The sequence below is a fragment of the Apis mellifera genome, linkage group LG2 (genome assembly GCF_003254395.2).
Source record: "Apis mellifera strain DH4 linkage group LG2, Amel_HAv3.1, whole genome shotgun sequence".
NCBI classification, from domain to species: Eukaryota; Metazoa; Arthropoda; class Insecta; order Hymenoptera; family Apidae; genus Apis; species Apis mellifera.
In genome coordinates, this window is record NC_037639.1 from 9,117 (window position 1) to 23,899 (window position 14,783).

Here is a 14,783-nt window from a genome sequence, read left to right on the forward strand (position 1 = left end):
TTATTAAAACGGCTGTATCTCCGAAGATAAGAGAGATAAATACGATTTCCGCAGCTCGTTGCAAGCGGGAAAGATTGCTCTTTGACCTCGTGTTTGGTTGGTTTCTGGACGACAAGCGGTTCATACGCTATGGTCGTCCAAAGAAGTGGAAATTTTAGAATCTTTAAAATAGTGCATTATTAAAACGGCTGTATCTCCGAAGATAAGAGAGATAAATACGATTTCCGCAGCTCGTTGCAAGCGGGAAAGATTGCTCTTTGACCTCGTGTTTGGTTGGTTTCTGGACGACAAGCGGTTCATACGCTATGGTCGTCCAAAGAAGTGGAAATTTTAGAATCTTTAAAATAGTGCATTATTAAAACGGCTGTATCTCCGAAGATAAGAGAGATAAATACGATTTCCGCAGCTCGTTGCAAGCGGGAAAGATTGCTCTTTGACCTCGTGTTTGGTTGGTTTCTGGACGACAAGCGGTTCATACGCTATGGTCGTCCAAAGAAGTGGAAATTTTAGAATCTTTAAAATAGTGCATTATTAAAACGGCTGTATCTCCGAAGATAAGAGAGATAAATACGATTTCCGCAGCTCGTTGCAAGCGGGAAAGATTGCTCTTTGACCTCGTGTTTGGTTGGTTTCTGGACGACAAGCGGTTCATACGCTATGGTCGTCCAAAGAAGTGGAAATTTTAGAATCTTTAAAATAGTGCATTATTAAAACGGCTGTATCTCCGAAGATAAGAGAGATAAATACGATTTCCGCAGCTCGTTGCAAGCGGGAAAGATTGCTCTTTGACCTCGTGTTTGGTTGGTTTCTGGACGACAAGCGGTTCATACGCTATGGTCGTCCAAAGAAGTGGAAATTTTAGAATCTTTAAAATAGTGCATTATTAAAACGGCTGTATCTCCGAAGATAAGAGAGATAAATACGATTTCCGCAGCTCGTTGCAAGCGGGAAAGATTGCTCTTTGACCTCGTGTTTGGTTGGTTTCTGGACGACAAGCGGTTCATACGCTATGGTCGTCCAAAGAAGTGGAAATTTTAGAATCTTTAAAATAGTGCATTATTAAAACGGCTGTATCTCCGAAGATAAGAGAGATAAATACGATTTCCGCAGCTCGTTGCAAGCGGGAAAGATTGCTCTTTGACCTCGTGTTTGGTTGGTTTCTGGACGACAAGCGGTTCATACGCTATGGTCGTCCAAAGAAGTGGAAATTTTAGAATCTTTAAAATAGTGCATTATTAAAACGGCTGTATCTCCGAAGATAAGAGAGATAAATACGATTTCCGCAGCTCGTTGCAAGCGGGAAAGATTGCTCTTTGACCTCGTGTTTGGTTGGTTTCTGGACGACAAGCGGTTCATACGCTATGGTCGTCCAAAGAAGTGGAAATTTTAGAATCTTTAAAATAGTGCATTATTAAAACGGCTGTATCTCCGAAGATAAGAGAGATAAATACGATTTCCGCAGCTCGTTGCAAGCGGGAAAGATTGCTCTTTGACCTCGTGTTTGGTTGGTTTCTGGACGACAAGCGGTTCATACGCTATGGTCGTCCAAAGAAGTGGAAATTTTAGAATCTTTAAAATAGTGCATTATTAAAACGGCTGTATCTCCGAAGATAAGAGAGATAAATACGATTTCCGCAGCTCGTTGCAAGCGGGAAAGATTGCTCTTTGACCTCGTGTTTGGTTGGTTTCTGGACGACAAGCGGTTCATACGCTATGGTCGTCCAAAGAAGTGGAAATTTTAGAATCTTTAAAATAGTGCATTATTAAAACGGCTGTATCTCCGAAGATAAGAGAGATAAATACGATTTCCGCAGCTCGTTGCAAGCGGGAAAGATTGCTCTTTGACCTCGTGTTTGGTTGGTTTCTGGACGACAAGCGGTTCATACGCTATGGTCGTCCAAAGAAGTGGAAATTTTAGAATCTTTAAAATAGTGCATTATTAAAACGGCTGTATCTCCGAAGATAAGAGAGATAAATACGATTTCCGCAGCTCGTTGCAAGCGGGAAAGATTGCTCTTTGACCTCGTGTTTGGTTGGTTTCTGGACGACAAGCGGTTCATACGCTATGGTCGTCCAAAGAAGTGGAAATTTTAGAATCTTTAAAATAGTGCATTATTAAAACGGCTGTATCTCCGAAGATAAGAGAGATAAATACGATTTCCGCAGCTCGTTGCAAGCGGGAAAGATTGCTCTTTGACCTCGTGTTTGGTTGGTTTCTGGACGACAAGCGGTTCATACGCTATGGTCGTCCAAAGAAGTGGAAATTTTAGAATCTTTAAAATAGTGCATTATTAAAACGGCTGTATCTCCGAAGATAAGAGAGATAAATACGATTTCCGCAGCTCGTTGCAAGCGGGAAAGATTGCTCTTTGACCTCGTGTTTGGTTGGTTTCTGGACGACAAGCGGTTCATACGCTATGGTCGTCCAAAGAAGTGGAAATTTTAGAATCTTTAAAATAGTGCATTATTAAAACGGCTGTATCTCCGAAGATAAGAGAGATAAATACGATTTCCGCAGCTCGTTGCAAGCGGGAAAGATTGCTCTTTGACCTCGTGTTTGGTTGGTTTCTGGACGACAAGCGGTTCATACGCTATGGTCGTCCAAAGAAGTGGAAATTTTAGAATCTTTAAAATAGTGCATTATTAAAACGGCTGTATCTCCGAAGATAAGAGAGATAAATACGATTTCCGCAGCTCGTTGCAAGCGGGAAAGATTGCTCTTTGACCTCGTGTTTGGTTGGTTTCTGGACGACAAGCGGTTCATACGCTATGGTCGTCCAAAGAAGTGGAAATTTTAGAATCTTTAAAATAGTGCATTATTAAAACGGCTGTATCTCCGAAGATAAGAGAGATAAATACGATTTCCGCAGCTCGTTGCAAGCGGGAAAGATTGCTCTTTGACCTCGTGTTTGGTTGGTTTCTGGACGACAAGCGGTTCATACGCTATGGTCGTCCAAAGAAGTGGAAATTTTAGAATCTTTAAAATAGTGCATTATTAAAACGGCTGTATCTCCGAAGATAAGAGAGATAAATACGATTTCCGCAGCTCGTTGCAAGCGGGAAAGATTGCTCTTTGACCTCGTGTTTGGTTGGTTTCTGGACGACAAGCGGTTCATACGCTATGGTCGTCCAAAGAAGTGGAAATTTTAGAATCTTTAAAATAGTGCATTATTAAAACGGCTGTATCTCCGAAGATAAGAGAGATAAATACGATTTCCGCAGCTCGTTGCAAGCGGGAAAGATTGCTCTTTGACCTCGTGTTTGGTTGGTTTCTGGACGACAAGCGGTTCATACGCTATGGTCGTCCAAAGAAGTGGAAATTTTAGAATCTTTAAAATAGTGCATTATTAAAACGGCTGTATCTCCGAAGATAAGAGAGATAAATACGATTTCCGCAGCTCGTTGCAAGCGGGAAAGATTGCTCTTTGACCTCGTGTTTGGTTGGTTTCTGGACGACAAGCGGTTCATACGCTATGGTCGTCCAAAGAAGTGGAAATTTTAGAATCTTTAAAATAGTGCATTATTAAAACGGCTGTATCTCCGAAGATAAGAGAGATAAATACGATTTCCGCAGCTCGTTGCAAGCGGGAAAGATTGCTCTTTGACCTCGTGTTTGGTTGGTTTCTGGACGACAAGCGGTTCATACGCTATGGTCGTCCAAAGAAGTGGAAATTTTAGAATCTTTAAAATAGTGCATTATTAAAACGGCTGTATCTCCGAAGATAAGAGAGATAAATACGATTTCCGCAGCTCGTTGCAAGCGGGAAAGATTGCTCTTTGACCTCGTGTTTGGTTGGTTTCTGGACGACAAGCGGTTCATACGCTATGGTCGTCCAAAGAAGTGGAAATTTTAGAATCTTTAAAATAGTGCATTATTAAAACGGCTGTATCTCCGAAGATAAGAGAGATAAATACGATTTCCGCAGCTCGTTGCAAGCGGGAAAGATTGCTCTTTGACCTCGTGTTTGGTTGGTTTCTGGACGACAAGCGGTTCATACGCTATGGTCGTCCAAAGAAGTGGAAATTTTAGAATCTTTAAAATAGTGCATTATTAAAACGGCTGTATCTCCGAAGATAAGAGAGATAAATACGATTTCCGCAGCTCGTTGCAAGCGGGAAAGATTGCTCTTTGACCTCGTGTTTGGTTGGTTTCTGGACGACAAGCGGTTCATACGCTATGGTCGTCCAAAGAAGTGGAAATTTTAGAATCTTTAAAATAGTGCATTATTAAAACGGCTGTATCTCCGAAGATAAGAGAGATAAATACGATTTCCGCAGCTCGTTGCAAGCGGGAAAGATTGCTCTTTGACCTCGTGTTTGGTTGGTTTCTGGACGACAAGCGGTTCATACGCTATGGTCGTCCAAAGAAGTGGAAATTTTAGAATCTTTAAAATAGTGCATTATTAAAACGGCTGTATCTCCGAAGATAAGAGAGATAAATACGATTTCCGCAGCTCGTTGCAAGCGGGAAAGATTGCTCTTTGACCTCGTGTTTGGTTGGTTTCTGGACGACAAGCGGTTCATACGCTATGGTCGTCCAAAGAAGTGGAAATTTTAGAATCTTTAAAATAGTGCATTATTAAAACGGCTGTATCTCCGAAGATAAGAGAGATAAATACGATTTCCGCAGCTCGTTGCAAGCGGGAAAGATTGCTCTTTGACCTCGTGTTTGGTTGGTTTCTGGACGACAAGCGGTTCATACGCTATGGTCGTCCAAAGAAGTGGAAATTTTAGAATCTTTAAAATAGTGCATTATTAAAACGGCTGTATCTCCGAAGATAAGAGAGATAAATACGATTTCCGCAGCTCGTTGCAAGCGGGAAAGATTGCTCTTTGACCTCGTGTTTGGTTGGTTTCTGGACGACAAGCGGTTCACGTGCTACGGTCATTATGATCATCTATAGGAATGGAAATTGCTTTATTATTTAATATAATGCATTTATTCATTTCTTTTACTTCCTTTCTTTACAATCTCCTTTATTTCCTTTCCTTTATCAATTCGTCTTCCTCCCTTCCTTTATCAGTTCCTCTTCCTCCATTCTTTTATCAATTCCTCTCCTCCCTTCCTTTATCAATTCCTCTTCCTCCATTCCTTTATCAATTCCTCTCCTCCCTTCCTTTATCAATTCCTCTTCCTCCCTTCCTTTATCAATTCCTTTTCTCTTTCCTTTATCAATTCCTCTTTCTCCCTTCCTTTATCAATTCCTCTTCCTCCATTCCTTTATCAGTTCCTCTTCCTCCCTTCTTTATCAATTCCTCTTCCTTCATTTTTATCAATTCCTCTTCCTCCCTTCTTTATCAATTCCTCTTCTTCCCTTCGTTTATCAATTCCTCTTCCTCCCTTCCTTTATCAATTCCTCTTCTCCATTCCTTTATCAATTCCTCTTCCTCCCTTCCTTTATCAATTCCTCTTCCTCCATTCCTTTATCAATTCCTCTCTCCTTCCTTTATCAATTCCTCTTCCTCCCTTCCTTTATCAATTCCTCTTCCTCCATTCCTTTATCAATTCCTCTTCCTTCCTTTATCAATTCCTCTTCCTCCCTTCCTTTATCAATTCCTCTTCCTCCATTCCTTTATCAATTCCTCCTCCTCCCTTCTTTTATCAATTCCTCTTCCTCCCTTCCTTTATCAATTCCCTTCCTTCTTTCTTTATCAATTCCTCCTCCTCTTTTCTTTTATCAATTCTTTTTCTTTCTTTCTTGTATCGATTATTATTTTTCTCTCTTTTATGTATTCCTCTGCTATCGTTTATGAGTTTTTTTGGTTTTTTTAGAATAAGCGTTTATGCACTGTGATTATCCATAAAAGTAGAAATTTGCTAGAATCTTTAAAATAGTGCATATTAAAACGTATCTCCGAAGATAATGTGATAAATACGATTTCCGCAGCTCGTTGCAAGCGGGAAATATTGCTCTTTGACCTCGTGTTTGGTTAGTTTCTGGATGTCAAGCAGTTCACACGCCTCGGTCTATATGGTCATCCATAGTAATGGAAATTGCTTCAATATTTAATATAGTGCATTTCTCCCTTTTCCTTACATCCTTTCTTTATAAACTCCTTTTCTTTCTTTCCATTTTCTTTTCCACTTTTTCCATTCTTTTATTTGTGCCTTTTCCTTCTTTCGCTTATATACTCCTTTCCTTTTTTAATTCCACTTCTTCCCTGTCTTTATCAATATCTCCTTTTCCTTTTCTTTATCAGAATCACTTCCTCCTTTCTTTTGTCAATTTTTCTACCTCCTTTCTTCTTCAATTCTCTATTAATTCCTCTTCCTCCTTTCTTTCTTCAATTCCTCTTTCTCTTTTCTTTAACAATTCCTTTTCCTTTTTTCTTTTATCAATCCACTCCTCCTTCCTTTTATCAACTCCATTTTCTCCTTCTTTTATCAATTCCTTTTTCTCCTTTAATTTATTAATTTCCTTCCTCTTTTTTTTTATCAGTTCCTCTTTCTCCGCACGTTTTTCACTTTCTGATCCTTCTTTCTTTTATCAATAATTTTTCTTCCTTGTTTTTATTATTATTTATTATTATTCGTCTTTTCCTTTGTTTATTCCTCTTCCCATTTTTATCATTTTGATTGTTTTCTTAACGATAAACGGTTCATACGCTATGATCATCCACGGAAATAGAATCTTTAAAATAGTGCATTATTAAAACGGCTGTATCTCCGAAGATAAGAGAGATAGATACGATTTCCGCAGCTCGTTGCAAGCGGGAAAGATTGCTCTTTGACCTCGTGTTTGGTTGGTTTCTGGACGACAAGCGGTTCATACGCTATGGTCGTCCAAAGAAGTGGAAATTTTAGAATCTTTAAAATAGTGCATTATTAAAACGGCTGTATCTCCGAAGATAAGAGAAATATGCGATTTTTTTATTATAATTGCAAGCGAAAAACATTGCTATTTACACTCAATTTTCCGTAATTATTCTACTACAAGTGGTTTAATCCCTATTGGCGAATAACATTGTGGAAATTTTAGAATCTTTAGAATTATGTAATATTAAAGTGTTGATTGTATTTCCGAGTATAGTAGAGATATATACAACTTTTAGTGGTAGTTTTATAGGATATATTGATTTTTATACTCAATTTTTCGTTGATTATTCTACGACAACTTGCTAAAACTATCGTATAAAGAAGAGAAAATTTTGGAATCTATAGAATTCCAAATTTTATAATCTTAAAATCGTTTAATCTTCGAAGATAATAGAGATATACTGTGAATAATGAATTTTGTCAAATATTTTAAAGATATTCATGATTATTAACAATAATACAATGAAATCTCTTTTTAAATTGAATAAGGAGGTGGTCAAGAATAAAATCACTGAGATATTTCAAAATTTGAGTTAAGGAAACGATTTTGATGAAAATGTAGTTTTTCGTCATGAAAAACGTTCTTATAGCGAATTGCATCGAAAATGTTCAATGAGATGTTATCCAATACAAACTTGCCTTGCTACATCAAATTTTGGAACGAATTTCGATAAGTTATGTAACACGATTTTCGATACGAAAATCACAGTTTCGGCTACTTTAATATTGTTGAAAGTGATGTTTTCAAGCTTATACTCCCGAGTTACATTGAATTGCGTTGCCACAAAAATTTGATTTTGATCAAATTTATAACTTTTCGACGCTAAAAACGCTACTACCGTGGATTCGGCTTCGAAAATAAACAGAAATACAAATAAACATCCAAAAAAAATTCACCAAATTATGTCAAATTCTGCCATGAAAAATTGATTTTGATTAAATTTGTTAAATTTCGACACGAAAATCGTTGTAACAGCGAATTGGGCATCGAAATTGATAAGAGAAACGTTGTCTTATAAACTCGCATTGTTATAACAAATTCTTCTATGAAAAATCAATTTGGATTAAAATATTTTACCACAATAATATTGCAGAATTAATAAGGACTCAAAAATAATATCTAAAATTTTCTAGAGATTTAAAATATCATATTTTAATGCATTAAACATAAAATTCTTAAATGAATTTATTTGGAGATATTTTGCCTTATATTAATATCTGAAATAAAACATAATCTAGAATTTATTGATCATAAGAATAATTATAAATCATATAATTAAAAGAATTTTTTTATTTTTTTCATATAATTGAAGGATCTTTTTTAAAAGCTTATACGATTAGTTTTGTAATATATACTTTTAAATATGTTTGAATTAAATAATAATAATTATATGAAAGATTACATTATGCTGCAGTATATATATCTATAATGGAAACTTCATTGTTATTTCAAGACAATAATAAATATTCATTAATTAAAAATAAAATAATAAAATTTATTAAAAATGCAAATAATGATAATTTACTATAGATTATTATTGCCAATATATCTTATCCTTAGGTTAATAATAACTTATTAATACAAATATTAATACAATTATAAATATTATAAATATTAATACAATAATATAATTTATAATATAAAATACTTATTTGAAAAATGTAATTGTTTTATTATTGCATAATAAATGAATTTTAATAATAATATAAATATATTATATAATATATAATATATAATAATATATAAATATATAATATATAATAATATATAAATATATAATATAAATATATTATTATAATAATATAAATATAAATTAACAAATATATTATATTATAAATAATTTTCTCGTGAACGTTATCAGTTTATATATTTTACTTTAAATTTCCCTTTTGTGCTTTATCTTTTTTATTTTTTGAAGCTTGAGTTTAAATACATTTAACAGTTTATATTGTATGTACGAATGATACATGTAGAGTATTAGAATAGTCAAATTCATGATACTATGATCCATAGTCTACTACGAATTACGAATTATGAAATAAAAAAAAAAGAGAAAAATTATATTTCTGGGAATACAAAACATGTTAATAGTGGGGGAATTCAGAATTGTATTGCATAACTCAAAAAACGAAGATTTGTGGAAGATTAATTTAAAAATCTTTTGTATACTTATATTTAATCATAAATTATTATTATAAATAAAATTATTCGAACGCAAAAACTATATTCTGTGTCATGAAATAATTTATAGTTATCTAATCTTTTTTGAAATCAAATAATACAAAGGAATATTTTATAAAATAAATTATAAAAATATTCACATTTAATTATTATTTATATTTAAAATATATATATTTGTTTATTATCTATTTATAAATATATAATAACAATGTATATATAATATAGAAATATTGTACTTATTCAATTATTAATATTTAGTTATTTATTTACATAAATTATATTATCTATTTACATGAACACAGCTCAAAATTAACAAAACATTGAATATAAACACTAAATAATAATTACATATACATACATATATATATATATTTTTTATATTTACATATAAAAAAAATTACATGTAATAATTATATGTATACATTATACATATTATTTATCAATGTTTGATTTGCGTTTAAGATCATTTATTAAATTTAATAATACTGTACGTTTTGTTTGTACTAATTTTTTAGCGTAATTATAATCACATTCAATTATATTACCAGTTTCCAAAACATTCCTTGCAATTACATCTGCTAAACATAAAACATAAACGCCACAATCGTAACCATTATCTTGTTGCGGACTATCCATATCAACAAATTTCTTGTTAGATTCATCTTTATCAAGTAAACAACTCATTACATTCTTTGCAAACTTTGAAGCAATACTACTATTATAACCTCTTGATGAATCAAAATGGTAACATGTCTTATCTTGCTTACAAAATACTAATAAACTCCAATGTGATCCCCCAGCCGCATCTTTCCTATCACAATTGTTCAAAGGAAAAAATATATATTTACATTCTGATATATTCAAAGGATCCAAAAATACATTATATTGAGATGGATCTGTCATTTTTAATAATTGTGTTAATTCCGGACTTATAAAATATAATTCTTTCTTTTCAATTTTATTAAATGTATTATCTAAATATTCAAAGTAGAATCCTATTATAACATCATTCAACCAATGTGATCCTTGAAGTAATGCAACATCACTAGTCCTCAGTAAGCAATCGTAGTAACTCAAAACAATTTCATTCAATTCTTTTGCCATATTATCAAACACTAAAACACTAAAATTTAAAATAAAATATAATTAAATAAATATAATTAAATAAATATAAATTTCAAAAAATATTAATTTCATTTAATATTATTCCAATATAAATATACATTATTCTTATAAATATGTTAATTCTATTTACATTAAAATTTATGCATTTAAAATTAAGTTAAAATAGACATATTCAAATAAAATAAATGTATAAGGAGTAAAATATAGAATTTCAAATTAAATATTTTATTTAATATTTATAAGTACTTAGGATAAAAAAAAATTAGGATATTAAAAAACCAAAATATGAAATGCTATATATAATATTTTATCTTTCTAAATATCATAAAAGAATTATATTATTACTTAAATATATGTTTATTTATTATTTAAAACAAATTTATTACTTATATTATTACTTGTATTCCTTTTATAAAATTATATCACATTTTATATCGCAATAGTATTTTCAGAATTAATGGCCACAAATAAATAATTTATCAAGAACTATTTAATTTTGATAAACAGTACATGAAATTATTTATTAAAAAATAGATAAAAATCTTTTAAGAATACAATTAAAGATTTTTTTTACTAAAAAATTATCATAAAACGTAAGAAAAAATATTATTTTCAATTTATCATTTGCAATATATTTATAGAAAATCAGTGTGATATAAAATGTTTTCATAATTTATATTAAAAATAATATTATTAAAGAAATCTATATTAATCAAAATAATAATACTAACCTAATTATTTTATATAATAGTTTTTGAGAAAATAGAACATTGATCTGGTCATATTTTAAATTTTCTTTGTCCTATATATAAACATTAAATAAAATATTATTTAAAATAAAATTTTTTATGAATTTAATTTTGTTCCAAACTTAAAGTAAATCATTATAATACAATAAATTAAATGTTTGTAATCATTAATAATTATACTGTTACATAAAATTTAATAATTATTAATATTTTTAAATCATAAATTTAAAAATAAATCATAAATTTAATTGCTTAAATGTAAATTATAAGATATTTATTTATATATTAAAAATTATATTTGAATAAATGTTACCTGTATAAATAATTTATTTATTTTAGATTAATAAACATTTTGCGCATGTAAATTATTACACAAAGTTAATCTTTCTTTAGAATATTTTTAATCACTTTTAATGTATATATAAAAACTAAACAATTTTCTTCTTTTTATATATTAATTATAAATTTGAATTTTCTAATATGTCATGTGTCTATGATGTACGAGTAAAAATAAGATAGAGAAGAAACCTATATAAAATAAATAAAAATTATATGTGGCAATTCTTACAGATGGCGCAGAACAGATATTGTACTGAACCTTATTAAGAAATATCACGAAATAATATTTAAAAGTTATTTCATATTATTTGTTTAAATTTTCATTATCATTCAATTGAAAATGAATATTATCAAATTATAAAGAAATTATCAACTACAAAAAAATATTATCAACATATATAAATATTTTTTCGTTATTTTTCTGTTTTATTATGCATTTTTGATGTCGATTATATATATTTAATTGTTTATTCAATAATTCGATCGAACAACGTTCATTTTCAATTAAACACATCCATTGCCATTTCCTGCCCTTCCAAGAAATTCTTGCCCAATATTCTTCTAATATAAAATTGAAAATTTGGACAAAAATTTTTATTTTAGAATTTTTTGAACATATAGCTTATATCTTTTATTATAAATTATAGATATATGTATATATGTTAAGATTTATAAATTTATAATCATTTGATTAGACAAAAAAAATAATAAAATCAAATTTCGAAAATGTTTTTAGAGCATATAAAATTTACAAAAAATTGTATAAGAATAATAATAATAATAATAATAATAATAATAATAATAATAATAATAATAATAGTGACAAAAGGATAAAAATTAAAGAAATTTTATATTATTATTTTTAGAATGTTTTAAATAAAACAATTATAAAAAAATAAATAGTAAAAGAAGGATAAATAAATAAATAAATTAAGCGCCATTTCTTAAAATATCTTTCTTTCTAAAATTATTTAAGAGATGGCACTAATTCTCAATTCTCATTTTATCTTATCTTTTGAAGAAATATTTTTGGTACTCAAAAGATGGCACTAATAGTAAATACTTTATCTATTTTCATTTTTTTCTTATCATTTTTTGTCTTCTTTTTCTATGTTTGTAATTTACGGCACACTACAGATGACATGAATTTCTAAATTTATTCTATCTTTGTCTTTTTCCTATTATTTGATTTCTTCGTTTATTCTTACTCTTGCACGTGACCTTAAAAATATGAGATATCAATTAAATACTTATATTGAATATTACAATATTTGTCATTTCTCTTTCAAAACAAAATATCTTATAGATTATGTTTTTAAAAATAAAATTATATTGTTTCAAATTTTTGAATTTAATTTTAAAATACAATTTCCATTATGAAATATATAATATTAATTTATGAATTAATATTATATTATAATCGATTCAATCAAAAAAAAATTTGAAAATTTGATTATTTGAAAAATAAATTGTAAATTTAAATTAATTATAGTTTAATAAATAAGCTTCAATCAACATTTTTGTCATTATTTATTTATTTTGATCTCTTTCGAATCGACTCTCCAGAATTATATATTTTTTTACATATTAGATTGTATTAATATTTGAATTTAAACTTTTTAGCTATAAAATCCGCAATTCAAATTATAATATTGAAACCCATCTTTCTAATTTTTATCATTGAGAAAAGAATATATTCTTATGTATCGCATTATTCAAAATTTTGTTCAGTAGTATAATAACTTTTATTCAATAATATATATAAATATATATATCAATCTATTATGATACATTTATTATGATAAGAAATGTACATAAATAAGTAATAATATTTTGGGCCTTTCAGTTAATTAGCATTTGTCAACAATACATTTGCTAGTTGGAAACAAATAAGAAATCATTTATTTATTCGTTCTCGAGTTTATAATCATAGTTCATAATTCGCAGTAATTCGCAGTAATATTTCCATTTAAAAATAATTTTTTTTAAATTTTTCTTCATTGTTCTTTCAAACATTAATCTTTCAAGCATCGAGTGATTAGAAATAAAAATTTGTCTTAAGAAAATTTAAAGTAATTTAATTTCGGTAAGTAAGAAAGAACAATTGTAAAATATTGATCGACAAAACTTTATATCTGTATAATACTTTCAGTTAACAACATGGATAGTATGAATTCAAAGAATATAATCGATTTAGCTGATTTTATGATAGAAGAATTCGATGTTGCGTGGGTCGCATTATTTAAACAAAACTATAATCAACTCGATTATTATACAATAAAACTATATGTGGAAAATCTAAAAGAGCAACGAAATTTGATCATCTCAGCTAGCGCGTTCAATTCGGAAGATTATCCAGATCTTCAGAAAAAAAGAAAGCGTTTTATGCAAAAATATATTCCCCTTATAGCTGCAGCGGAAATCTATTTAATGAAATACAAGGTGTTTGACACAGAGGAAGCGACTACTAATTAAATAAATAAAATTGATATTGAAAATCTATTATGTAACTAAATTTATATATATATATATATATATATGAAATATGTATTATTGATATAAATGAAATTATACCAAAAAAAATAAAAATATAAGGGTAAAATATAAGAATGACAACTATTATTTTAAAGTTGATAAAAAAATGAATCAAATCCAATTTTGAAAATAATGACGATTCTTAAAAATTAAATGTATTTCTTCATTTTGTTGTTAAAAATGTATCTAGTTCTTTTTCTAAAATTAAATTTATTGTTAAACATATATTTAAAAATATATTTAAATTTAATATATTTAAATTTATTTTTTCAATCAAATCTTATTTAAATTTCATTTGATTAAATTGAAATCATTGAAAATTTTTAATTTTTTATTTTTTTTATTTTTAACGAAATTATAAAACTTACCTTAATCATAATATTCTTTTAATAATAAATATTTAAACATTTACAAAAACTTAAATTCAATTAAATTCTATATAACTTATAATATTTTCATTTTATTTTAATTCATTTTATAATATTTAAGAATTATATTTATTAAATTATGATTTTGAAATTATAATTATTAATTATGACTAATAATATTGCAATAGCAAATAATATACATAATGTACATATCTATACATGTATATATATATATATATATATATATATATATTGTGTGTGTGTGTGTGTGTGTGTGCGCGCGCGCGCGTGTGCGTGTGCGTGTATGTATACCACTAATTCTGAAATATTTTCCTTATTTCGAACAATACGCGAAAATATTTCCAATAAAAGTTAAGATTTAAGAAAAACATAATATCTATGTGATAGTGATAAGTGATTTCTTGACGAATGATTACGTCAAGAAAATATAATCATTCATCATACAGATCATTTTTATTTTTTTAAATAGAATTTTTATTTTTTACGCTTGATTTCGATATAACAGTAAATTCTAAGTATAAAAATTAACTAAGATTATAAGTTTTGTATTAAAACTTATTGTTTCTAAAATATTTGACTTTGTTCATTACACATGCTTCAATAATTTATTGCATCATTTTGCGATACACAATATTTTTCAATATTTT

General features: G+C 28.8%; 1 protein-coding gene across 2 annotated transcripts; it reads right to left on the minus strand.

The window, feature by feature from the left end:
- Positions 1–9,414: 9,414 nt before the first annotated feature.
- On the minus strand, positions 9,415–11,263 carry LOC726605 (sentrin-specific protease 8). Of its 2 annotated transcripts, none has more exons than XM_026446482.1 (2): positions 11,187–11,263; positions 9,415–10,122 (listed from the first exon to the last, which is right to left on the minus strand). In XM_026446482.1, the coding sequence occupies exon 2, from the start codon at positions 10,101–10,103 to the stop codon at positions 9,432–9,434; it is 672 nt and encodes a 223-aa protein (XP_026302267.1). In that variant the 5' UTR covers positions 10,104–10,122; positions 11,187–11,263; the 3' UTR covers positions 9,415–9,431. The 2 variants fall into 2 exon arrangements, with proteins under 2 accessions (XP_026302267.1, XP_001122332.1); XM_001122332.5 differs by lacking the exon at positions 11,187–11,263 and adding an exon at positions 10,856–10,901.
- Positions 11,264–14,783: the final 3,520 nt, after the last annotated feature.